The sequence below is a fragment of the Papio anubis genome, chromosome 11 (assembly GCF_008728515.1).
Source record: "Papio anubis isolate 15944 chromosome 11, Panubis1.0, whole genome shotgun sequence".
Classification (NCBI taxonomy): domain Eukaryota; kingdom Metazoa; phylum Chordata; class Mammalia; order Primates; family Cercopithecidae; genus Papio; species Papio anubis.
In genome coordinates, this window is record NC_044986.1 from 98523565 (window position 1) to 98550258 (window position 26694).

At 39.9% G+C, this 26694-nt stretch overlaps 1 protein-coding gene across 3 annotated transcripts in view; it reads left to right on the top strand.

Annotated features, from left to right (window-relative positions):
* ARMC4 (armadillo repeat containing 4) overlaps positions 1–26694 on the top strand; it is a 192921-nt gene that overhangs the window by 161301 nt on the left and 4926 nt on the right. For 2 of the 3 annotated variants that reach the window (XM_017962626.3, XM_017962627.3), the window contains exon 15: positions 2701–3306. The exons of the other annotated variant lie outside the window; for it this stretch is intronic. In XM_017962626.3, the coding sequence (XP_017818115.1) occupies positions 2701–2967 (267 nt within the window). In that variant the 3' untranslated portion in view covers positions 2968–3306. Of the gene's footprint in view, positions 1–2700; positions 3307–26694 lie in introns of those variants that run through there. 3 annotated transcript variants of the gene reach the window in all.

Here is a 26694-nt window from a genome sequence, read left to right on the forward strand (position 1 = left end):
ATTACTATTGATTCAGCTCGATCTTTTCTAAACCTTCAGGATTTTCATGCCCAGATTTGTTGCAGATAGGCTGTTTTTATTTTAGACTTTGCACTCCACAGTAAATAGCTTCAGCTTATTTTTAAAAAAAAAAAACAAACTGTGACACCAGTTTCTAATTTTTTCCAGATATGGTTTTCTAATTTATTTTAGATACAAGTTTCTAGTTTATTCTAGGGAATATATAACATGTTGCCTTAAATGTAATCACAGATATTGTTTACAAATCATACAGCACTTATCCAACATCTTGAGAAATTTATGAAGGATAATTTGAACATGAATCTTTTGTTTTAGGATCCTCTACATATTAAAAGGGTCTATTAAAAATAGTGCTGCTATGAGCTTCTGGACATGTATTTTGGTGCATATAAGCACCGACTGATGTTGAGTATATGCCCAGGAGCAGAATTGCTGGATCAAAGGGCATATGTACAATTAGCTTTAGTAATTATTATTAAATTATTAGTTTTACTCCATTGATTTCATGCCAGATGAGGGTTCAGATATAAAACCTGGATAAATATTTTGTCTGTTCAGAATTTTAATCAATCAACTGACTTGACTTTTTCTTTCAGTTTATTTGAATTCAAAGATTTTACTGTAGGGAATTATTTTGGCTTCTACTTTTAGTTGATCTGGACATGGCCCATGGCTTTATAGAATCTTCTTAAAGACAATTTGATATGTTTTTGAATTTTCTGTTTAACAAATTAATCTTTCAAATGGTAGAAGATTGATAACTATTTGTGAAAAATAGTTATCCAATCTATTCCCATATATTGGCTGTTAATTTATTGTAATCAGAGGAAAATATGTATTGCTAACTGGAGGCACAATCTCTTGAAAGTGTGGTCAAGAATGATCATGTATGCTTAGTGTCTATCCAGAAAATGACATTCTTCACAACGGCACCCTTTTTTCAAAGGAATGAAATAAAGATACAGTGTAGAGATTCTCCACATAGGCAGGACCTGTCCTTCCATTCACCATCCCCAGAATTCAGAAGGAGAGAGCAAGGCCAAGGCTCTCATAACCCTCTCAACCATTTAAGAAGAGACTGGTCAAAAACATGTAAATGGAGAAAATAATACCAAGTGTACTGAATGCTGTAAAGGAAACAAAGGGGGTCAAATAAAGACTAATGAAGGGAAAACCCATTTTATACAGGGAAGTCAGAGAAGGCATCTTTGAAGAGATGCATCTTAGCTAAGGAGGATGAAATGAGGAGAAGAATTTGCAGCCAGAGGGAAAGTGTTCAGCGGCCATAGGGTAGGAACGCACCTAGAATTTCAGAGGACTAGCCTGGGCAACATACGGAGACCTTATCTCCACAAAAAATAAAAATAAATAAGCTGGGCATGGTGGTGCGTACCTGTAGTCCCAGCTACTCAGGAGGCTCAGGTTGGAGGATCACTTTAGCCTGGGAGGTCGAGGCTGCAGTGAGCTGTGAATGCACCACCATACTGCAGCCTGAGTGACAGAGCAAGATCCTTTCTCTAAACAAAAACAAACAAAAAAAGAAGATCACTCTTGGAGGTGTGTATGGACAGGATCAGAAAGACTGGAAGCAGATCCGCCAGGGGTGGTGGCTCATGCCTGTAATCCCAGCAGTTTGGGAGGCTGAGGGAGGCAGATCACCTGAGGTCAGGATTTCAAGACCAGCCTGGCCAACATGGTGAAACCCATCTTTACTAAAAATACAAAAAGTAGCCAGACATGGTGGCAGGCACCTGTAATCCCAGCTACTCAGGAGGCCAAAGCAGGAGAATTGCTTGAACTTGGGAGACGGAGGTTGCTGTGAGATGAGATCGTACTACTGCACTCCAGCCTGGGTGACAGAGCAAGACTCCGGGTCGGGGGGAGGGGAAAAAGAAAGGAAAGAAAAGAAAAACTGGAAGCTGATCTGTCTATGAGGGTGGTAAGCTGTAAGCGCGTGAGACATAGTGGCCTAGACAAGGCTTGGTTACAGATTGGATGAGAGAGTAAGGGAACAGGAAGAATTAAGAATCCATTCACAAACCTTTTTTCTACCACAAGGAGGGAAATAATCATAGTAATAACAGTTGCTAGCAAGCCCATTTTTATTTTAAATTTCATTAGATAACTTGGAGTCACCCATTAAGTGAATAATTATCCAATATTAGAATATTAGGCTTAATAATTACACTAGCAAATATCCAATATAAATAGCTCATATATATGTTACAAAATGTGTATTTCAGATTGATTGATCTATTTTAAAAAGAATAACAATCAATTACTAAGCCTTCACCCGTGGCCTGTGTGCTTTATTCCTTATTTCATTTAATCTTCACTGTAACCCCCTGGTGCAGGCATTACTCTCCCATTTTAAAGATTGGGAAGCTTTAGCTCGACAGTCTTAGTGATGCATCCAAAGTCCTACAGATACAATGCAGGATCCGCTATAAATCAGTAAATTACTTCATAACTCATATTTGAGCAACATAACTCAAATAAACTTATGCACCAAAGAGAATTCCCACGGGCAAGAAAGCAGCAGAGCCCTAAGAAGGTGCTGAGCTCCAAAGCCTTTAGCATCTTTTTTCCATCTGTAATCTCTCCTCTTTTCTTATTTGTTTCCTTTTACTCTTTCTCTGCAAGTTGACTTCCTCTCTTTTGCCACTGTTTTCTTTACAGCTTCTCCTGGATTTACACATCCAGCCACCCCAAAGAGGCCACATATTTTCCCCACCCCCAGTTTCAGTTCAAAAATCTCAGACAAGGGAAGCTGATTGGCCCAGTTTGGGAAAAGTACCCGCCCCTTGTCCAATCAGTGGTGGACAAGGAAACGTGATATTTTACAAGATGGCTTCCAAGACTTGCCACTGGAGGTGGAACACAAGGGCAGTCAAAGGCGTTCATGATATGCTGGAAAGGCATTCCAAAAGATGCGCACAAATGTGACAAATCAGAATTTAAGTTTCTGAACCAACTGATGTGAGAAATTCTTAGGTCAGTTGACATTCATTATCTTTTGTCATACTGTTATCTAGGCTGTTTTAGAGTCAAATATATGCTTTTATTATGAGGTTGTTATTGCACTTGTTTTAAAGATGTACATAAATATGTACACATAGATCAATAAAGATTCAAAACAAAGGTACAGAGGACATTTTACCCAATATTTAACTTGTAGAATATTCTACCTCATTTGTGAAAATGACAAATTCTTTCTGACAGCTTTGGCTAGTTTTATTTATTATTATTGTTTTATTTTTATTAAAGAACTCTTCCATAAGGCAAGCTTTGTGAGTTAAATCGATGTAAATTATAAATGTGAAAGGTAATCATTTATATTTTTTTTGAAAATATTCCAGACTCAGCTACTGCCAGCTGCTGGTATGGATTCAGCATCCTGAAATTTAAACAGAATAACAGTTGGCTCTTTTTTGTCAAATACTTTGTGATTATATGAGGTGAACTATTACACTGTCAACCTAAGTTTAAGAAAAGATACACTCCTTCACCATTTTAAATCTGTGCAAAACAGTCTTCACTTTATGCACATGTAAACCTGTGAAGCATTCCCATGTTGGTTTGGGGATTTTAAACTTGTCAAATTATACATCTTGATATTTTATATCTGTCGCTGTTGGCTCCCAACTTTATGTTTAAACCACAGCGTTTTTCTGGCACTCACGTGAAGCTAATACGCTTACCCTGCTTTAAATTAGCTGCTACTTAGTGATTAAGAAAGAGTGCACTAGATGACAAATAACATTAGTAACAATAATATATCCAAGTCACTGTCAACTATACAGTCTGCCTCAATTTGGGGCTGTTTGAAAACCAAATACCTGACCATAATGTTGCAGTCAAAAACTTCATAGCAACAGGTGAACACCCCTCATATTTTGCTTTTGTTTGGTTTAGAAGAAACCAAAAAAAATCTGAAAACAAAAAGTCATGTCCTCTGAGTTACATAAAAAGCTTATCAGGTGTGAGCCTCTCTTTCCTGAGTTGAGTGAAGCCAGAAACCATTGGCTTCATACTTGCTGCCGCGTGTCATATTTTTAGAGATTGTTACTTATATATCCTCAGAAGTTTACTATAGAATCACTGCCAGCTCAGAAAAAAATTCAGGGTTAAGAAGTATTGGATTCCACAAAAATTTGATTTTGGACGGGAGAGTTATTCCTTTTCTTAACATCATCATGTTACCAAAATTAGGAATGTTGGACTCAGTTACAGTTTTTCTGATCACAAATAGAAAAAACGACAGAGCTGGGTAGCTTATCTCGCCTAAATTGAACAGTCCAGGGTTCCTCCACATTTAAATAGGTTTGGATATCAAAAGCGTCAGATTGGCATAAGATGATGCGGGCACATGTTAAAATATCTCTTGGTTTCAAAGAAAGACCCTTTCCTGCCGAGCCGTAGGTCCACTGGATCTGTTCAACAGCAGCTGTGCCCCGCAGCTTTTTTTGTTGATAAATGATCTGTTTCAAATAAATGTAATTGCAGCCAACTCTGTAGAAATAATTGCCTTCTAAAAAAGAGAGTTTGGGAGGGTCAAAAATACACAAACAGTATGGTAAAATAAAGTATATGCTGCTCCTTTTAATGGAAAAGATTGCTACTGGGTACGTTTGCCAAATTCAATCAGCGTGCCAAAAAGTCGAGGAATCTGGCAGATGCTACAGAGAGCAGTTCCATCTTTCATCTATATTTCGTTTCTGTATTTATCTAGCTTTAGAAAATGCTGGGAATGTCTTTTCCTTCCGACTTGGCCCTTTTGCTAAACCACAGAAATACACCAGCAGCTTCTTGTAGTTGTTTGGTTACTTAGAGTGCAGTCAGTCTTTAAACTTGTGAGAAATATATTCTTTCCATTGGAAATTATGAAACATCAACAACTATTTGTTCCCATTTTCTGAAATGTATCACAGGAACAAAAAAATATCCATTATATTAATTGGCAGCTATTTGACTCAATACACAAAGGCAGAAAGCCAACTCATTATTTTTAGCCTTCAGCTGACCCAAAATAGTGTTCTCGTATAAGAAGTTATTCACAGATGCTAAATGTAAGAATTACTACTAATAATAATGGTATTTCAGACTTCATGAGTAAGTAGTTCTTGGCACTCAGAAAATATCTTCTGTTTTTCCCTTGAAAATAGCAATCCTGTTATATACAAAAAGTAAACAGTGCTTGAATTAGTACGTTGGAGTTTCTAATGTACCAAAAACATGCATGCATTAATATTCCCTTCTAAGACTCCTTTTTTTTTTTCGATTTCTTCAGGATTAATCCAGTTTTGTTATTTAAAAAAATACAAAAATCTTAGATTCTTAGGAGCTTTGTTCTTTGTGTTTCTCAACCCATCGCCATGGAGTAAGATGTCCCTCTTTGCAATGTCTTCGGAAATAAAAATACAGGAGCTAAAAAAAAGTTACATTAAAATCAAATTAATTACAGCTTATGCAGATTTCAATCAGAACAACTCTAGGTGCTCCAGAGTGATGGAGCACAATGGCTCGTCCTTATGGTTAACAAGTCAGGGCTTGCGGATGCTGTGTTCGTTTACAATACGCTTGTGGAAAAAGCACTTGATTCTCTCCATCTTTGTTTACCCAGGAGCAAAAGTAAGAGAAATATTTGTAAAGTTTATTTTATCATTCTTTATGAGCCGCGTTTAAAGTTTGAATCCCGGCAGAGAGAGGGAATTAGAAAAGCACCCTAATGTTCCATTTACAGCAATGAAAACCATCGTTCGGTTTGATGCCTTAGTCTGTATTTATAGTCTGTATTTATACCTCTGCTTATTATAAGAACATAAAATATACACACTAATGACTGAAAACACTGATATTTTCTCTAGACCCATGATTTTCTGATTGTGGAAATCTGATCAAATTTCTGTGAAAATAAATTTCTAAGGTATTTTTTCTTAGACAATCACTTGCCTAGGAAATGACTTGCCAGAATATCAACTTGATATTTTCATTCATGCCATTTTGCATGCAGAGAAGTAAAAACAAAAACCTCCTTGGGAATGAACTGTCTTTATCAAAGAAGTGAAGAAACGCTCATCGAAGATGTGTGGCCAAGATGGCGCCCGCGATAGGTCTCACTCTGAGTGACAGCAGCATGGGACCGTGTGGTCACAGGGGAGCAGAGATGAGGATGGGAGCATCCTCGCTGTGACCCAGAGAGGCAGCAGAGATGCTGGTGTCTTTTACAGTGGAATTGTGTGGACAACAAATTATCCCTCGGGAAGAATATGACCTTTCTTGCATCAAAATTTGTTTTCAGTTACACTCCTACGAGTCCCAGAAATCCTCACAGGGGGCAGTTGAGGATCTGGAAAGGCAACTCGAGAGCCTGACTTAAGCGACATTCCCTGCAAAGCCAGGGCAAATCTTGATTTATACCTTTGAGGCTTAGTCGTGAACCACTGAGCTATACTCTTTAGGTTTGATGTTTATGAAGTCCATCCTCTGTGTTTCAACACCATTTCAAGTTTCTGCTCTGATAATTATTCAATTAAATTAACAATTGAATATTAACCAACACTATTAATCAATTGATAGTAATTATTATAATTAATTAAGTCAAAACCACTAATATGGCTTAACTGTATTTTTCGTATTCCTTGAAATCCTAAAGACATTATGTCCTACCATAAAACTAATGATTTGAGAGTGAACCATAAAGGTAAGAACCCTGCAGCTCACAGGCACTAAAGCCGCCACAGGCCATTTTTCAAGAATAAAAACATCAGAGGTTTCTAATGTACTTTTTTATAGGATATAGCAGTGACTTGTTTGCAAATTTAGATGGGTTTTGCAAAAAATCATTTTAGATGGAATAGAAATATGTTTACATATTAGTATAATTTAGGAAGATGTCCCCAAGTTCTCTCACTGATCAAGTTTAGAAAACGGATAAATCTTTTTTATTTAATGAAGTAAAAAAGACAGGATTCAGGGAAATGAATGTGTGTTTGGTGTTAGCAGATCTGGGTTTGGATTCTGGTCCCGAGTTCTGCTGCCAGGTCACCCAGTACTCCTGGGCTCTGCGTCCTTATCAGTTCTATAAGGATGATAATATTTTCCTCAAAGAGTTATAGGAAAGATGAAATACCTTTCTGTATACACACACATACACACTCATATGTATTCAACTGTGTATATGTACTAAATATATATACAATTGATCCTTGAACAACATGAGTTTGAACTGCATGGATCCAATTTTATGCAGATTTCCTTCTGCCTCTGCCACCCCTGAGACAGCAAGGCCAACCCCTCTTCCTCCTCCTCCTCTTCAGGCTACTCAACGGGAAGATGACAAGGATGAAGACCTTTATGATGATCCACTTCCACTTAATGTATAGTAAATGCACTTTCTCCTCTTTATGATTTTCTTTTCTTTCCTTTTTCTTTTTTGATGGGAGTTTCACTCTTGTCACCCAGGCTGGAGTGCAGTGGTGCAATTTCGGCTCACTGCCACCCCTGCCTCCTGGGTTCAAGTGATTCTCCTGCCTCAGCCTCCCGAGTAACTGAGATTACTAGTGCCTGCCACCATGCCTGGCTAATTTTTGTATTTTTAGTAGAGACAGGGTTTTGCCATGTTGGACAGGCTGTTTCTTCCTTATGACTTTCTTAATAACATGTTATCCTCTGTTAAACCTCTCTTATTTTAAGAAACCAATATATAATACACATGATATACAAACTTGGTGTTAATTGACTGGTTATGTTATTGTTAAGGCTTCTGGGCAACAGTAGGCTATTAGTCATTAAGTGTGGGGCAGTCAAAAGCGATATGTGGGTTTTTGACTGTATGAGGGCGCGGTGCCCTCACCCTCACATTGTTCAGAGAGAGAACACACCCGCCTCACAGTGGGGGCATCTGAATGTTGCTGCAGCTGTTGTCGTTATTATAGGAGTAGAATCGTCAAGTTCAGGCTACAGGTGTGAGATGGGTGACGTTCTAAGTTGCTTCTTCTCACATCTGACCTCCCTGGATTAAAGCCTCATTCCTGTGCATTGAACCAACTTAGACAGCAGGTATTCAGCTCTCAGCCTCTCTGCTTTCCACTGTAGACAGAATTGGAGGTGTCAGCTTCAGCAGCCTATCTCCTCAGGGCCAAGAAGCTGTGTAGATGGGTCCTGTGTCCGTGGCGGGATCTGACACTCCTCCAAGGGCCTGCTGGTGGGACTGTGCTGGCCTTGAGAGTGGTTTTGCTCTCTGTGGCTCGGCCAGGACGCAGGGCCACACGATGTCTACAAGTACGGATGTGCTGGTGCAGCAACCCCTGCACCTTAGGTCGTGTGTTCTGTCGGGCCTGGGTGACCTGGTGAAAACTCAGAGCCACGTCACAAAGTCGCTGAAGGTGGAAAGCTGCACAATATAGGATAGCTCAGGTTTCCATCCACAACTACAGAAAAACTTTCCATTAAAATCAGAGCTTTCAGGCAATTTCTTCGGAGACCCTATGACTTAGATAGGTGTCTTCTGCATGCAGAATTTGGGCTGTTGGTAAACAAGGACATCTGAGAATTAAATGAGAGAATCGCTAAGAAACCTCAGCTTGTATCTACCCTAATCAAGCCTTCTCTGTGATAGTCTTTTCTGCAAGCGTATATCCATACATCTGTCACTGCTCTTTTGAAAACACTAGCATGGTTTCCTGTTGCTTTAAATAAGCCCTTTTATGTTCTGCCCCCTGCCTACCTCTCCATCATTATCTCACTTCTTGCCCCTCATCCTTCCTCATAGCACAGCCTCCTGGATGTCCACCAACCTTCACCCTCCCGTCTTTGATGATAGCACATGGCAGCCAGCCAGAGAAGATGCTTCTCAGCTTCCCTTGAGTCTTGGTGTGGCCGTGTGATTAGCTTCTCACTAATGGGAAGTGAGAAGAAGTGATGCGTGCTATTTGTGTTTCTTGCCCTATGTAAGGGATGCCTGTGGCTTCATGGGTTCCATCTCTATCCCAGAAGGCCGAGGCATAGCGCCTTTGGAGCAGCTTTGGACTCACTGAGATTGGCCAGCACAATGAAGGTGGCAGAGCGATGCTACCAGCCCTAGACCACATGCACGTATAATGTTACACCAGGGAAAACAACCTTCTAGATTATTTCAATCATTACATTTTAGAGTTTTTAGGTTAAAACAGTTTATCCTGGACTCAAATCAATGCATTCATAGGACTTGTCTTGGCAATCATCTGCTACTTTTGTGTCCTTTTGTGAGTTGTCAGTGACACTCTGGGATGTCCAAGCTGGAAAGCAGAGCAGGGCCTGGATGTCACTCACCTTCTGGTCAGCACCTTGGTGCTGCACTCACTGCAAATCCCTGTAAGGTGGCACCATGTGGAACTTTCACCACTGTCCTTCCTTGGCTTGGAATATTCTCCAAATCCCCATGTTACACAGTGCTTTGTTCATAACCGTCTTTCAGGTTTCAGATTCGCTCTTGCTCTTCAGGGAGGCCTGCCTTTACCTTGCTGTCTGTAGTCACCCAGGACTTGCACATCTCTTCCCCATTGTAACAACATAATTGTGCATCTCAGCAAACTGCAAAACCCCTGTGGAAGTCAAGCCTTTCTTGTCTACTCCTGCATTTCCAGGAACTAGTTCAGTGCCTGCCATGGAGCAGAACATAGCAGATATTTGTTGAATGAAGCAATGAACTATTCGCCCCATTTTTTTGTCCCACACATAACCATAATATCCTAATATCAAAATACTCTTCAAATGTGAAGACAAAATAAAAAGTATTTGAGGAGAGATGCATACTTACAGTATTTTTCTTCTATGTAGCCACATAAGCCACAGAGTTTAAATTCTTTATTTTAATTTTGAAGAATACAGGGAGGGGCTGAGTTCCTACAATGCATTTTATTTCCAATGCTGTATTTTCCCTGCTGCTAGAGAAGTTTAATTTCCCTCCTTGATTTTTTTTCAGTTTGTACCCTGGAAAAGTAAGGTGATAAATACAGGCAATCATTGCAAAGTATGACTATTGCCGGGTGCTAATGTTTTCAAATTGCTGATGATTTTTAGGGACACCACAAACTGGCCACACTGTCAGAAGCCTTTGGCAGTCATAGCTGGCAGCAATAAATCAGACTGTAAATTTAGAAAACATGCACCGTGTTTGAGAATGCACCCCAGAGTCATCTCTAAATATGTCATGGCCATGTAGCTGGGGTTCAGAGTAAATTGAACTACCCTTTATTATGTATTTTGTGGTATATGAAAAACTTCAAAAAGCACGGCCAGGCAAGGGAGAAAGCCAATCTGTTAAGGTAACAATTTCATCACAGATTCCACCTGCCCCTGCCAAGTTGGAAAAGCCATATTGCACTGATACTTTCCTCTTATACCCTTCGACTTTACTGAAATAATTTGAAAAAATTATTCCTATTACTTATTCCTTTCATGATAAGTAGGATAATTTTCTCAGTAGCTGCTTATGTCACAGTAAAATGATATGCTGAAAAAGAGATGTTTAGTTCTAACCCACGAGAGCTTTAGCGTACCATGGGACCATGATAAATAGGATGCCCGTTGTGAGTGTATCCTGCTGAAATGCAACATTAAGTCCTTTTGCCATATGTGTTGAGCAATAACGTTTAAGGAGAAAAATAGTATTCCTGGTCATGTGTGCTCTGGTAATTCATGAAATGTGCTAACCGGTAATGCCAAAAGGAGCCCGCCAGATCATCATGTAGATTTCCAGGATGTTTTTGACAAAGTTCTATACCAAAGTAATTGAAAAGAAGTGTGTGTGTGTGTGTGTGTGTGTGTGTGTATGTGTGTGTGTGTGTGTGTGAACAACATGAGGAGGGGGCGGAAAGTTGATCTTGTGGATAATTAGAGGACCTAGCTGCGATACAAGGGACAAGAGAGAAAGTAGTCAGCAGGTGACATATTCTTTGGCAGTATGGTTCTAGTGTCGGCGCTAGGAATAACCTTATTGAAGAAGCTAAAGATATTTGAAAGAGAGCATGTGTGATAAGATCAAGTCAGTGTACAAGTAAAGGTGTGAGAAAAATCAAACCAGAGACACCCAGAGACATTGTGTCCAGGCAAAAGAGTGACTAATAAGTTTCACTGGGTACCAGAGAATTATTCAAGGATATTTTTTAAGGATTCTGAGTTGAAATCAGTGAAAGGTTCCGAGGAGTGGTTTTTAAATCTTCTCAGCCTCATTTGTTGCTGCAGCTGAAATACACCAAGCATCTGAACTTCAAAATACTGTTTATTGAGTTGTCTCTGTGTTAGCCCCTGAAGATGCAAAGATGAAAGTATGTGGTCCAGCCTTCAGGGGAAGCCCCAGATGTGCTTGATTGCGAGTCCAATATGGTGCAGGAGCAATGATGCACTGTGGGTCAAGGCAGGCACCTAGAAGGGTGAGGCTCAGGTAGGTCCTGGTGCCCTCAAAGACTGCATGTGGCATGCAGGGGAGAGGGGAGCCACATGCACCCATGGACCCACAGGGAGGGTTTGCAGAAACAAACAGGCTCCATTGAGGGGAACAATTGCAAACATGAAGGCACATGGCTGGGACTACAGAGTATAAGCATGACGGCCAAAGGCCCAGAGAGGACCAGCTATGCCTCAGAATATGCCAACACCGGGCATCCAGGAACCAGGCCAGTCCAGCTTCTTCTGTGTGGACACCTACGCCAAGGGAGGCCATCTGCATGGCAGATAAGCGCATGGAATCTAGGGCTTGAGTTCAAATCCTGACTTTGCCAAACTCTGCAACTTTGGGCAAGTTGCTTAATCTTTCTATGCTGCAGTTTCCTTATCTATACATTGGAATGTTAATAATAAAATTTAGCTAGGTTTGTTGAGAACTTCAAAGGAATCAGTATCCTATAAGGCACTTCGAGTAGTGCCTGATATATGGTAAGCACTCGCTATGGAAGTGTCAGCTATTGTTCCTATTATTCTCTTCCTTCTTGAAGGTTCTCTAACCCCTCTGCCTTTCCTGGGTCTATAATGATGAATTTGGGCAGGGGAATGTCATTTTCGGTGATGACGAAAAAATGTACAGGTTTAATATTTTATAAATGTTACCTCCAATACATAGAACATTTGAATTAGTGTCAAACAAGAACAAAGAATTGTTCTGATAGACCAGAGTCCATCAGTGTTGCAGGCAGAGGTAGCATTATGTGCAGATGTAAAGATGCATCCAAGCACAAGACAGATGGACTTCTGGGAGCACTGTCCCCTGGGCCACTGGCCTCCAGATCCCTCCTCATGCCTCTTCCCTCCCCCATCCACTCCTTCAGGGCTAGACTGTGTTTTCCTCATGGTGCCTTTAACATCACATCACAGCTGATCAGCAACATCTTTACCTGATAGAACAAAGGAAAAAGGACCTGTCCACCTGCCCAACTTATCCAAAAGATGTACTAGAGAAAAAAAAATTATTTAAAGAATCTTGCCAGAAGTATAAGATGTGCACTGAAGACAGCTATATTAACACTAAATAAGTATTGGCATGAATAAGCCATTTCAGTGCCCCAGATCCAAACTGATATTAAAGTAAGATCAGTATTGAGGGAACGACTTTATTAAATCTCCAACGGGAACTCTGGGTTGGTCCTGGAAAAGGCTTAGAGATGCAATCCACTCCAATGTTCCAGGGAGAATATTCAGACGAGTCAGTAAAACATAAAAACGATGATCCTCTTCATGTATATTTTAGAGGGCCCCAAAAGACCTTCCTGAATAGAACCATTTCACTAGGCTGCCTGAAACGCACATGTGATATTGTCACATAATTTGAAACTTCATAAATTAAAGATTTGGTTGAAAACTATCTTCTCTAAAATTTGTAAACATTCATTTTAAATCTGGGAAGATTAAGCAAGGCTATCAGCCACTTAAAACTCGGTAGGAATGTGTTTAAACTGTGTTCTTCCAAACATCGACTTGAGACTCTCAATGAGAGAATGGGAGCTTCAGGGACTATGGTGCAGTGGTATGGGGCAATTGTTAGAAGAGTAAGTGCAGATTGCGCAGACCCGTGTGTAATGAATGGAACATGAGTAGGCTACCAGATAGGAGTGAGCAGCAAGGGGAGGTGTTATGTGGTGAGAAAGACATTCCAGGAAACCAGGAGGTGAGGAGACCAAGGATTAGGCCCCACTCCTATTACGAAGATGAACAGTTTTTAGAGTATCATGGAGTTGGAGAAGGTTCTTCAAGGATCTCTATGGGGAACAAGAAGGAACAGCAAAGTTCCACGACCCTGTGCCCCACTTTGGGTTCAGATGTTCCATTTTATCTTACATGTGTATGTTCACATATATGTGGATTTCATAGAAGAAGTAAGTTTTGTCTGGGGAAAAAAGAAACAGGTTCCACTGCTTATATATATATATATTTTTAATTGCTGTCTGAATACCTTGCTTAGGGCCAGTCTTGAAGCTCTGAAAACCTAAGTTGGCAAAAATCATGTAAGATGGGCTCTGAAATGAACACAGTCTTTGCCAGGGAGGAAGAAGGATCGTTCTGTTCTAAAACTCATTCCGTTTCTTTCACTGAAATGTGAAGTTCTCATATAGATGAAATTGAAAAGCATCGTTTTATATCATTTTTGCAAAAAGACTAAAATTAATATCTAGTTGCTTATTAAAATGTTAGGGGATTATCAGGGGACTTTTTCAGAGTGGGTAGAAACATTACTCTGTGAAATTTTACTGTAATATTTTTTAGGCTCCATTTTTAAAGGTCTTAGACAAGTTCTGTTAGAAATAAGTTATAAAAAAGAAATAACAACCACATTTGACATATGCCTTCCAAAAAATTATATGAGACAAGGAAAACATTCCTTAAATTGGTAGCAAATGACAAGACAGACTCTTAAGATGCACTTGATATCAACAGGGTGAATAGAAGGAAAGGCCGAGGAGGCCTTGAGAATGAGGTTAAGTCAACGGGAGTTTGAAAAAAGCAATTATTGGACCAAAAGAATCTTTCACTTAAGGTTATTTCTCAAGAAATTAGTCATTTATTTTCATCCTTATGAGCTTAGTTCCAATTTAGTAGGAGCAGGGAAAGCTATTTATTTGACATCGAAGAAGAAAAATTGTGCTCTTCTTTCCAGCCTTGTACTTTATTTTTTCTATATTAATCTGCTTTTGAAAGCCGAACCAAAATCAAAATAAAATTGGGAAAATGGCTCAACAAAAGGATTTTGTTTCTTTTTTTTTTTTCCTTTTTAATTCTTTGGCTTCATCTCTTCTGGATAATATCTATTCTAATTTTATCCACATGAGGGATGAATTCTATATCCAAAAATGTATTTTAAATATTGGCTTGTCTTTGGTTTCAAATTTCTTCTAATAATGAGCCCATTTTGGAAGATAGATAAATATAAAGGCAAACATAACATTAAGAAATTATACTTTTTCTAATGTTAAGGAATACTGTGGAACTAATTATTCATTTTTAATATGGGTATAATTTAGATAATTCTCTGTTTGACTTTTTTCTTATATTAAACAATTTTGAACTTTTCTTACTTGTTAAGATTTAACAGCTTTGCATCAGATTACACAAATTCTTAGCATTTCCCAAAGTAAAGTTATCAACCAAAACAAAATTATTTCATGGAAAGCTTATTTATATAATTAAGGTAATTGTTTTCTAATAGATGGTGCATATCTTTTATTGCTTTAAAAATATTTCCATGTTAAATTATGAACAGTAACCCTATGTCTGCATTAAGTAGGGATATTACTCACATGAACTTGCCTTTGATATTTAAAAAAATGAAGTTAAAGCCAGAAAAAATCTCAACTTCCTGTCGCACACCTACAAACTTACCCGTAGTTACCTTCAGTCTAAACATCTTCCTTCTGGTCTTTGAGTATTCCTTCTCCTGGCCTTTCCCATCCTCTGTAATGGTGATCTCATTTTGACTTCTCCAGAAGCTATAAGTTCTGACATTGGCAATTCCCTCTCACTTCTGCGTATTTAGTCTTAATCTTCCTTCCTAACTCCCTATCAGTTGATCATGCCCACTGCAGAAATCATCATATCAGAGAAGTAGCATTCTCTGAAGAGCCTCCTTGCCCCAGCTGCTCCTAGCTCTTCAGTTCACTGTCTTCTGACTTTTGCCTTAGAAACTTCAGAGACTTCCCTATTAATGATCTTGAGGATTTTCAAATGTCTGAATTCAAGGGATTCTTTTCATCCTTCAAGGAATTTAACCTCCCCGAGGCATAGTATAATACTGACATCCCCGTTTCCTTAAAGTGTCACCCTTCACTGGTTTCTATGATTTCTTGGCCTCCTGGTCCTCCCCTTCCTCTCTGATGACTCCTTATCTCCTCTGCATCTCCTTCTGGCCAATCCACATACTAGAACTTTTAAAATAGCACAAGTAATATATAGTCACAGAAAAAAGAACAGAAGCTAAAGATGAACAGAAGGGGACAATGTCAACTGGAGCCTACTGAAGACCCCTGTGAACCTTTCTGGGGAATAAAATTTGGCTTTGGAGAGCCATTAAAATATTTTGAGTTGGAGAATCAGTGGGTCCCATTGGCCCTTCAGAAGTTACTCTGGTTTGAGAATGGATGGGAACAGGGCTGGAAGATGAGTTAGGCAGTAGCTCAGGGAGAGAGAATGGTGATTGCAATTAAAATGATATCCCTGGAGATGAAGAGAAATGAGTGGATTCAAGCAAGAGGTAATTGACAAGTAAAAACAACAGGAGTTTGTGACTTTTTGGATGTGATGCCTGGGAAAGAGGGCAGAGTGATGATGTCTAAATGTCTGGCTGGGACAACAAGATTTAAGGAGGAGAGAAGAAATCTGCTTGTGGGGGGAAGTGAGAGCTCATTTGGGACACAATGGCTTTGAACATCTTGGAAAACATAAAGCAGAGACATGGAGAATATATATATATATATATATATATATATATATAGTATGTGTGTGTGTGTTTGCTATGTATATATGTCCTTAAAGACATAGATTTGAGAGCAGTTGTTCATGAAATAATGAGAGTGAATGACATTTCCTTTGGAGGGTGTATAGACAAAAAATGAGGTTGAAGGACATACCATGATGTCCTGAGTCATATCATAATGGGTTAAGAAAGAGGATTCCTGGAAAGAAGCAATTAAATATTAAAGAGGTGAAAATACAAACAAACAATCAGGAAAGTGTTATTTTCACAAAGTCAAGAGAAGAGAATATTTTAAGCACAAGAGCATGACTGATGGGACAAGTGTTATTGAAAAGTAATGTAAGACAAGAACCAAAAGTGTCCCCTGGATGCATAGCAAAGCGATTACAAATGCCTTGAATAAGAAGTGAGGAAATAGGGGCAGCAAGTGGAGGTCACCCTTGGAAAAGTTTGACTGAGAAGGAGAGTGAGGATGCTAGCTGGAAAGTGCTAGCTGGAGAGTGAGGATGCTAGCTGGAAGGGGAGGTAAAGGAGGTCTTGGTGGTTTTCCATTGTTTGTTATGTTTCTGTTCTGAGATAGCAGATATGTTTAAATGTTAATTGGCAAGAGCAGGAAGAAGGGTGAAAGAGGTAGTGAAGATACCGGAAAGAGGGGGGCTAATGGCGCAGTCAGCTTCCAGAGGAGGTGGAGAGGGAGGCAGGAGGATGCAGAGCATGAGGGCAAGGAGATGAGCTTGGGCAGGAGGAGACACCTCTTCCACATGACAGATGGGAGGAGGAAAGGACGCGTGCACTTGCAGCGGGAATCTGTGCGTGTGGTGGCAGTGAGTTGGGCCACTTCCCTTTTCGTGATTTCTATTTTCCCCACCAAGTAGGAGGCAAAGACATATGCTTGAGAGTGAGGGAACTGAAGTGGTGGGTTAGGTAATCTGAGGAGAGTGGAGATGGTTTTAAATAGCTGCTGTGGAGAAAGTTGATGAGAGAGACACCTGGGTGGATGACCGGGCAACATGGAGAGCTGATGGAAATTAGGGATCATAATGTGTGTGCCATTGCTGCAATGGATGTACATGATCTGGAAGCCTGGTTGAGAGCCAGAATTTCAATTTGTAATATCACTATGGGAGAAGAATGATAGAGAACAGAGAGTCAAACCTGGTGACAGTAAAGCAGGTGACATGGCAGACCAGAGCAGGGAGACTGCGCTGGTAGATCAGTGCCTTTTGATATTCTTGATCCCATTCTGCCTTCTCCAGAACCTGGAATTTCTGATAGACAGCAATGAGAGGCAGAGATGAAGCAGTCACTGGTATTACTAAGGTCTGGGTATGACCATAAGAATGACTGATTAATTAATGTGGAATTGAAGTGAAGATCAATGGAGTTGAGGAAGTCAGGGTCTGATGTTAGAGGCGAGGTGCTTGGAGGAAAATGTTTTTGTCTTGTTTGTTTACTGTGAGGATGAGGTGTCTTTTCAGTCATGATTTTATTCATATATTAGAAAAACATGGATTCAGTAGCTCAGGTGTTAACAAGGGCTGCTATTCCACTTATTGTATAGGAAACATTGGCTCAAGTCTTCTTCTGCTTTCCATGCCCTCGGCAAAGTCGGCTTGTAAAGGATTCCAAATATTGCCACAGACATCTCCAGCTTCTGATAACCTGATCCAGGCTATGCATTGTCTCGCTCCTGTACACATGTTGTCCCTATCCTATGTGGAGCCGACCTAGATTTGGAACTCAACCCTTTTTACCTGTCCTCCTCATTAGCAGCTTAGTCATGAAGACAACAACCAAACCAAAACATTTCCGTAACATCGTTACGTACAAAGCAAAAATAGTCAACGTTTTGGAGTGATGGAAGGACATATGCATTGCAGCAATTCCAGCAACTTCTGAGTTGAGTATTAGGCATGTCAGTTCTTAAAAAGACTCATGGCCATTTCTAAATGAAGCTACCATTCTCCCAGATCACTAAGTTGTCTTTTCTCTTCTCTGCTGTCCCCCCTTGAAAAGAAAGAAAGGTTTTAATACATTCTGAATCTGAGCATTTTTGCTTTCACTAGGCTGAATCTTTAAAGTCAGCTTCAGATCTTTTTGCATATTGAAAACTTGGCCTAATCATTAAATTCAGTTCAAGAGATGGTAGTGGCTCAGACCAGTGAAGGTAATGAGAAGATGTCAGGACAGATTCTGGGTTTATTTTGAAGGTAGAGCCAATAAATTTTGTTCATGGCTTGGATAAGGGCTATGAGAGAAAGAGAGGAGTCAAGGATACACCAAGATTTTCGGCCCCAGCAACTAGAGAGATGAGTTGGCATTAGCTGAGTAGGGGAGGCTGTGGGAAATAAGGTTTGAAATGGGAAGATCAGGAGTTCAACTCTGTCCCTTTTGAGGTGCCATTTTTATATCCAAGTGGAGATGTCAAGTAGGAAGCTGAATGGTCTAGAGTTCAGGTCAGGGTTGGAGACTTAAAATTCCAGAGAAGTCACAGTGAAACCCAGCTTGTTCCACTGTTTGACCGTTTTATATATACAACCTTTCCCCAAGAAACGTATTTCCAAATAGTCTCTCAAAAAATGGATCTAACAACAGAATACAGACAGCCAACAGACTTTCAATCTCACACCAATGGGAGAGAACCCAAGTTAAATGCAGGCATTGTATTCAGAGTTTATATCAAGAGGGCAATTTTCTTAAGAGTCTAGAGGAAACCTGTGGATTGTTTCTAATAAAGAGATCTATGGATTGTTCCAGATAATTTAATTCGTGTCTTTGTTTACCTGTGGGGCTTTAGTCCACTTTCTGCTAATATAAAAGAATATAGACTGGGTAATTTATGAGGGAAAAAATTATTTCTCACAGTTCTAGAGGCTGGGAAGTTTAAGAGCATGGCACCAGGATCTGTCAAGTTTCATCCCATGGCAGAAGGGCAGGAGGTGGAAGCAAGTACATGAGACAGAGAGCAGATGGGGGCCAAACTTACCCATTTATTAGGAGCCCAACCACCCTGTAACAGCATTAATCCATTCATAAGGGCAGAGCCCTCAGGTCTTATTCACTTCTTAAAGGCCCCACTTCTTAATACTGTTACAATGCCAATTAAGTTTCAGCATGAGTTTAGAAGGGGACAAACATTCAATCTACAGCAGGATTTGATGTTCTCCTAGACTAGAGACTGATACAGGAGAAAACAGTAATTTGAATAAGAACTTATTGATCTATTTTTATGAACTAGAGATGTGTTAGTTCTAATGCCTTGACTTTTGTTTTTGACCATCTAATGGGAAACCATGAACCTTCTGTTAATGTAACTAGATTAATTTTCAATGTAACTAGATTAAAATTGCTTATTTGGATCAATCCAACAGGAACTGTAGCAGAGAAAATGAGTTAACAGTAAATATTATTGCCTCTGGTCAACAACAATCTCTAAGTCAAGATAATAAGAGTAATAATAATAACAACTTTAATTTAGGGGCACATGGCATGAGGACTTTACATTAAGTTTCCCATTTAATCCCACATCTATCTTATTAGGAAAGTACTATTAAAAATCCTAACTTTACTGATAAGAAAACTAAGGTTTAGAGAGAGTTAACTCAGGTCACATACAGTTAGGAGGACGTAAAGTCAGGATTCAAATTCAGACTGTCTGAACTCAAAGCATAAACTCATAGCCACTTTGCTGCATAATCTATGGGAATTTTTTTTTCCAGAGAATTGCCATCTACACTTTGATCTAACCAATAGCAAAATGCAATTCTAAACAATCTTGTCCACATAGATCTTTTAAATCCATCCTTATCCTATTATTTCTTTAGCATTCTTATGTAGGAAGCTCCTATGTGTGACAATATTCTTTATATTTAATAGGAGTAAAAATCCAAGAGCAAATTAAGGCCATTCCAAATGACACCATGAGCTTCTGCCCTGGGCAGACAGAAACTTATCACTTCCTTTTCCTCTGATATAGGGTGCTGAGCAATGTTCCACAATCCCCTGACCAACCAGCCATCAAGTCATTCTTCTTTTCTAGCATTTTTAGAAGAAAGTCAATAGGGCTCTCTCTATGATATATCCCATTTCTACTCCCAATACTATTAAGCCAATGTGCGAATCTCCTGTCTGTCTGTTTGGGCACAAAAGCTCTCTAATAGAAGGGTTGTGAAGAAACATGGAAGAAAACCCAGAAGATAAACTTATGAATGTCCACACAGAAAGAGTACTGGATCCAATAAGCAGATCCAAGTTTTGCAGACATGGACCTCAGATCACACACACACCTATCACCTTGAGGAGAACAGACATCAATAAAGGCAAGCCCCTTGACTCCCTTCACTGACCAAACAGAACTAAAGGTTTTGCTCCAACCAGCAAATGTTACATATGTTTTGAGGCCCCTAGCTCTGGTGAGCTGTCATATGAAATGAATTGCTGAGGCTCAGAGTCTGGATGTGCAAGACACTGCGGTGGATTCTCTGTTGGAAGAGCTGCAGAACCCAAGCCAACCCAAATAGTTGGGAAACCATTCCATAGGCAGACACAGTCCAAAGGCATTTCTTGTTACTGGGTTGTGCATGAGTGCTACAACGTCACTGCAATGCCTTGTAAACAGGAGAATGTCAGAAGGGTTCCCAGTTCCAATCAGCTCTGGGCACTTAAGATCTTTCGGGAAAACCCCTAAGCCTGGTATGCATTCCAGAGCTCATCCGGCTCTAATTAAAACTCATAATTCCAGGCTGTGTTCACCCAAACAATGTCAAGTCAAACCACAAGAAAATCTGTTATCACTCAAATTGGTACATATTTTCCATACAACTGAAATATTATATAAAATCATAAACTGTTAAATGGAAATGTAAAAATTGAATTCAGACCCAATTCCCATGCTACCTTTGTCACACCTTCCAGGAGATGTGAACTGTGGGTCACAGCTGCATGCCGAGGGCATGAACCTTAAGATCAAAGCCTTTTACACCGGAGGAAGCATTGGTGTTAACCCAGTCTCCAAACAACTCCTTGTGCCTGTCCCCACGTTCTTGTTCACTCCAACGTTGTAAAAAGTTATTTGTTTGAATGCTGTTTTAAAGTGCTCTGTGCAGTTAAGTTTTCAAAAGCATGGGGGCTAGTTTTCCTTCAGTGTATATATGAAACTCCCAATAAATTTGAAGTCCTTAGGTGTGTTTTGGGGGAGGCAGAGGATTAAAAGGAGAAAAGTTGGAAAGGAACAAGGACTTCAAAAAGGTAATCCCCTTAGAATATTAAAAAATGCCTTTATTGTTGGAAAGAAAGTCTATAGATCAAAAAATAGACACTGAAAAAGTGTATACCAATTTCATACTTACTTGTACCAAATTTGTATTTCACTTTCCTAAGAAAACTATTCCTTTTATGTAATTGTGACAAAAAGATTAGAAACCGCCCTCACCTTGCTCTGTGTGTGAGTGATTTGAAAATACGCACTGCCTTTCATTTCTGTTAGCTGCACATCAAATTCAGGATTTTGTACCAACTTTCTGTTGTATGAGTATTTGTTAGTTTTAACAAAACTAGTGCCTTAGTTTAAAGAAACTAGTGCCTTAGTTTAAAGAAATTAGTGCCTTAGTTTGCTTGTGAGGCTCATAGGAAAATAAAAACATATTCCTGAACCCAATTCAAAACCAAGACACATATATGCTACATATTTTTCAGATGGTGGTTTGGGACAGTAGCATAACCTTATTCAATTTGTAAAACAGCATTAGATGCGTAGCCTCTGGGTGTATAACAAAGCAACGAGTAACATTTATTGACAATAAAGTTAAACTCGGGAAAAGCAATACAGTTAGCTAGCAGCAAAACTCAAAGAGGGTTCTGGGGGTACGTCTCAAATAATAAGCCATTCAGACCCTGAGCACACAGAAAATTCTAGACTTCCAATTCCATACCCTTGATTGAGACTGTACTTAGCTAAGTAAAATGGACAGAGCAAGCTAAATTCAGTAGTAAAGAATAAATCATAGTTCTTTAAAATAGTGGGATGCTGGCCGGGCCCGGCGGCTGACGCCTAGAATCCCAGCACTTCGGGAGGCCAAGGTGGGCGGATCACTTAAGATCAGGAGTTTGAAATCAGCCTGACCAGCATGGTAAAACCCTGTCTCTACTAAAAATACAAAATTAGCCGGGTATGGTAACACATGCCTGTAATCGTACCTACTCGGAGGCTGAGGCAGGAGAATGGCTTGAACCCAGGAGTCTGAGGTTGCAGTGAGCCGAGATCACACCATTACACTCTAGCCTGGGCAACAAGAACAAAACTCTGTCAAAAAGAGAAAAAAAAGGAGGGGGTTTGCTGGGCTTCATTGGTTTAATTGTTAAGCTAAAATTTAACCAACCAGCATATGGGATATAGAATGAAGCCTTGTGGTTAATGTAAGAAACTTAAGGGAAAATAAATTCCCCCAACAAAGAGCAGTCCTCTTGGTACATTCAAGACTAGAAGTTACTCAGGTAAAGAAAAATTTAATTTATAGAGTCAAAAAAAGGGTACCTGCTTAGATTACAAGTTTTCTTCTAACATAAGTCTTGTGAACACACAGGAGATGCTGCCTCCAGCAACCCTTATCTGGTTGACTCCGGGAATAGCCAACACACAGCAGTTTTCTGTGTGCCAAACATTATGACTCATATGCTTGACACTCACAGTCCATTGGTTTATGCAATGGGAAATTATGTAAGTGAATCAAGAGTTTAGGAATAAATACAACCGACTCTTAGAAAGCCCAAGCAGAGACTGCAGAACAATGACCAGGTCTGAGGGAGGGTGGGCGAAATGCAGGCTAGATTTTGACAGGCATCAGGTCAAGGGTTTCCTTTCCAAGGCAGCTGTACCGGGTAGCAGCAGCCAGTGCCTTGTGGAGCCTGGGCCATCGGTGTCCATAGAGGTCACCCAGCGACAAGGCAGGGCCTGGAGCAGGTGCTGACAGAAGCTAGACTGACCTCTGGGCCAAAATTCCTCCTTCCTTCCAAACTAACCAGGCCAGGCCTCCAGGAAATAATGCCAGAACCAGACTTCTGAACTGGCAAAATAATCACCATGAGCATGAATAGCATTCATGGAGCACTTGCTTTGTATTGGACACTGGACTATGTGATTCAAATGCGTAACCCATATGAAACCAGGCTGCTTCATGGTCCAGTCCTGACCTGAAAATGCAGTCGGAGAAACAGAACCCTAGCAACCCAATAGCACTTGAAAGTATTTTTTTTCTTTCTTTCTTTCTTTTTTTTTTTTTTTTTTTTAAGAGACGAGTTCTCTTAAATCTACAGTATGCTGTTCACTCCTTCCTAGAAAAATCACTATCAAACCATAATCAGGGGTATGGGTTTTGAGGTCGTAGCAATGGTGTGATCATAGCTCACTGCAGTCTTGAAGAACTGGGCTCAAGCAGTCCTCCCGCCTCAGCCTCTCAGACCCACCCAGCTACCCAGACTACAGGTGCACGCGAACACACCTATGTCTGGTTAATTTTTTTTTTTTTTTTTTTTTTTTTTTTTTTTTTTTTTAGAGACAGGGTCTCACTATGTTGCCCAAGATGGTCTTGAACTTCTGGCTTCAAGCCGTCCTCCCGCCTTGGCCTCCCAGTGCACTGGGATTACAGGCATGCACCCGGCCTGAAAGTAATTTGAATCCTAGTTTTACTCTCTAGAAGATAGAGAGTACAATCATGCACTATTAAGCTTTAAGTTCTTAATCTTTCTCAGTATATCTCTCTCACCTCAGAGTTGCTTTTAAAACAACTTTCTACTCCAAACCTCTCAAACTCTTCAAAACAGGATGAAAGTTCTCCTTCTCCCTTTTTCATTCCTTCTCCTTCTGTTGCTCTTTTCTGTCCCATAAGGAGTCCTCTGCCCTTGCCAGTGTAAATTCCCCCCACCTGTGCTCCTCCACTCTTTCCTCTCACACACTGCAGACTTGGGTTTGCAGAAGGTGGGGGAATCATCAGATGAAATAGGAAGGGGAAATATCAAAGGACATAAAGAAAGGAAGAGGCTGTGAATACAGGTGTTCAAACATCTATTAAAGATGTATGTTTAATTCATCTTTGCAGTGACCCCCAGAGGTATGTGATCCCTTTACACATATGAGAAGGTTGGGTTAAGAGGTTCAGTGATGTGACCAGTAACTGGGAGAGTCAGAGTACAGATCCAAGATGCTGTGACCTCAAAACCCATACCCTTGACTATGGTTTGATAGTGATTTTTCTGGGAAGGAGTGAACAGTATAAGGCATCTAGATTCCTTCTCAGGTAGTTGAGCTATGGACTAGGACTTTACTTCACTTCTTTCCAGATTTAAAAAGCAACAATGACCAGAACTATGAGCAGAGAGGCCAAGGACTGGAGCGGAAGCAAGGTGGGTGGCTGTGGGAGGTAGATGTTAGGTGGAATTGCCGTAGCTAGCAATCTATTCTCCTCCTATTACCTAAACAACAAATACAGGGCAATTGGAGACTAGATTTTTTTCTAAATCTCATTTGCTTGTGGAAATCAAGCTTTTAGTGTAGCATTAGGTCCCCTAATCCAGGGCCCAGAAACACCTACAGGGAACTGGCATTATTCATTGTGATGACCTGGCTGTAATAACAAAATTCGTAAAGTAATAATTGTTGTCTATTAAAGTGATTGTTGGGAGAGTTTTTCTGCTATATTTTGTACAACAATGGAGTTAACACAGGGACTCATGAATCCTTATGAATCATCTACTTGGGAGAAGGAGTGAGAAAATAACTCAGGTAAAGGGAAATTAATAACTTTAAAATCCTATAATCAAGGGGTTATACAATTATGTAATCAAGGGATCAAGTCAATCCCTTGATTACATAATTTACCAAGAAATTAGTTGGAATGTTTTGTTTTAATATAAGAAATAATTTAAAGATCAGAAAGCAGAAGTGAGGAAAAAACAGGCCCATTGGGCATAGAGACATGAATATCAGGATCTGTTGGCATCCAAGCTGGCAGCGCTCACATTCAGTGATGTAGTAGTGGTGTGGAGGAGTAAAATCTCCAGGTTGACAGTTGGCACTCCATACTCCAGGATAACAAAGGTTACCATGGTGGATGTGGGCTACAAAGAGGTCAGTAAAAGCCATGTGAGTATGAAAAATGGTGAATGGTGTGAAGTATGTATCTAGAAGAAATAGTCTAAATTTCATAAAGTTATATCTGCTTTAAAAACTGTCTGTAAACAGCCATTCGATCCAGCAGTCCCATTACTGGATATATACCTAAACGGCAAGAAATCACTATGTCAAAAAGATACCTGCATTTGTATGTGTATTGTGGCACTATTCACAATAGCAAAGATATGGAATCAACCTAAGTGGCCATCCATAGAGGACTGGATTTTTAAATGTGGTATATATATGCCATGGAATGCCTACTCAGTCGTAAAAAAGAATGAATCATGTCTTTTGCAGCAACATAAATGGAACTGGAGGCCATTATCTTAAGTAAAATCACTCAGAAACAGAAAGTCAAAACTGCATGTTCTCACTTATTAGCGAGAGCTAAACAATGAGTACACATGGAATAACAGACATTGGAGACTCCAAAAGATGGGAAATGGGGAGGGGGAGTGAAGGTTAAAAAATTACCTATTGGGTGCAGTGTTCACTATTTGTGCGATGTGTACATTAAAAGCCCAGACTTCACCACTGTGCAATATATGCATGTAAGAAATTTGCACTTGTACCCTTGAAATATATCCAAAATTTTTGGAAAGAATTATAACTATCTATATAGTAAAGTGAGATATAAACAAAGAGATTAATAAAAATCCTGAACCATAGATCATGTGTTAAAAGTTGCAAGCTAGGAAAGGGATTTAAGTGTGAATAGTTATACAAAGACATCTAAGTCATGTGTTAGGATAACCAAAGAGAGTGGCTACTTTGTTCTTCCTGCTCATTATTTTTCCATTGTTTCCTTTTCCTACAGTGAGAGAGAGAGAATGAGAATATATAAGTGTGTATGCATGCATGCATACATCTGTGTGTATGTATAAAACTGCATAACAGGCTGGGCACAGTGGCTCATGCCTGTAATCCAAGCACTTTCGGAGGCTGAGACGGGTGAATCACCTGAGGTCAGGAATTAGAGATCAGCCTGGCCAACATGGCAAAACCCCGTCTCTACTAAAAATACAAAAATTAGCTGGGCGTGGTGGCACGCGCCTGTAATCCCAGCTACTTGGGAGACTGAGGCAGGAGAATCGCTTGAACCCTGGGGGACAGAGGTTGCAGTGAGCCAAGATCACACCACTTCACTCCAGCCTGGGCAAAAGAGCGAGACTTGTCTAAACAAACAAACAAACAAACAAAAAATGCTTAACAATCTTATACTGACCTACATTCCCATGGCCATACCCTGGATCTTGTCAATACTCAAAGCAACTTCATCTGTAAAATCTTAAATCCAAATATCTCATTCTCAGATGAGAATGTCTTATTTTCACCCTTTTCCTACGCTTTGGTCCCACCAAAACTGTTTCCCTGCATTGTTGAGGCCTCACTTCCTAATTCTCCCAGTGATCAGTAGCCTCCTGTTTTCACTTCCCTTCCGGCCCAGCACGGACCATATGGCTGTTCAAATGAATCACACTCCTATAATCTATTTCCTCTGTCTTATGCCTAGGATATTGAACAATGCTGGAGAAAAAGAAAAATACAAAACTCCCAAGGCATGAGC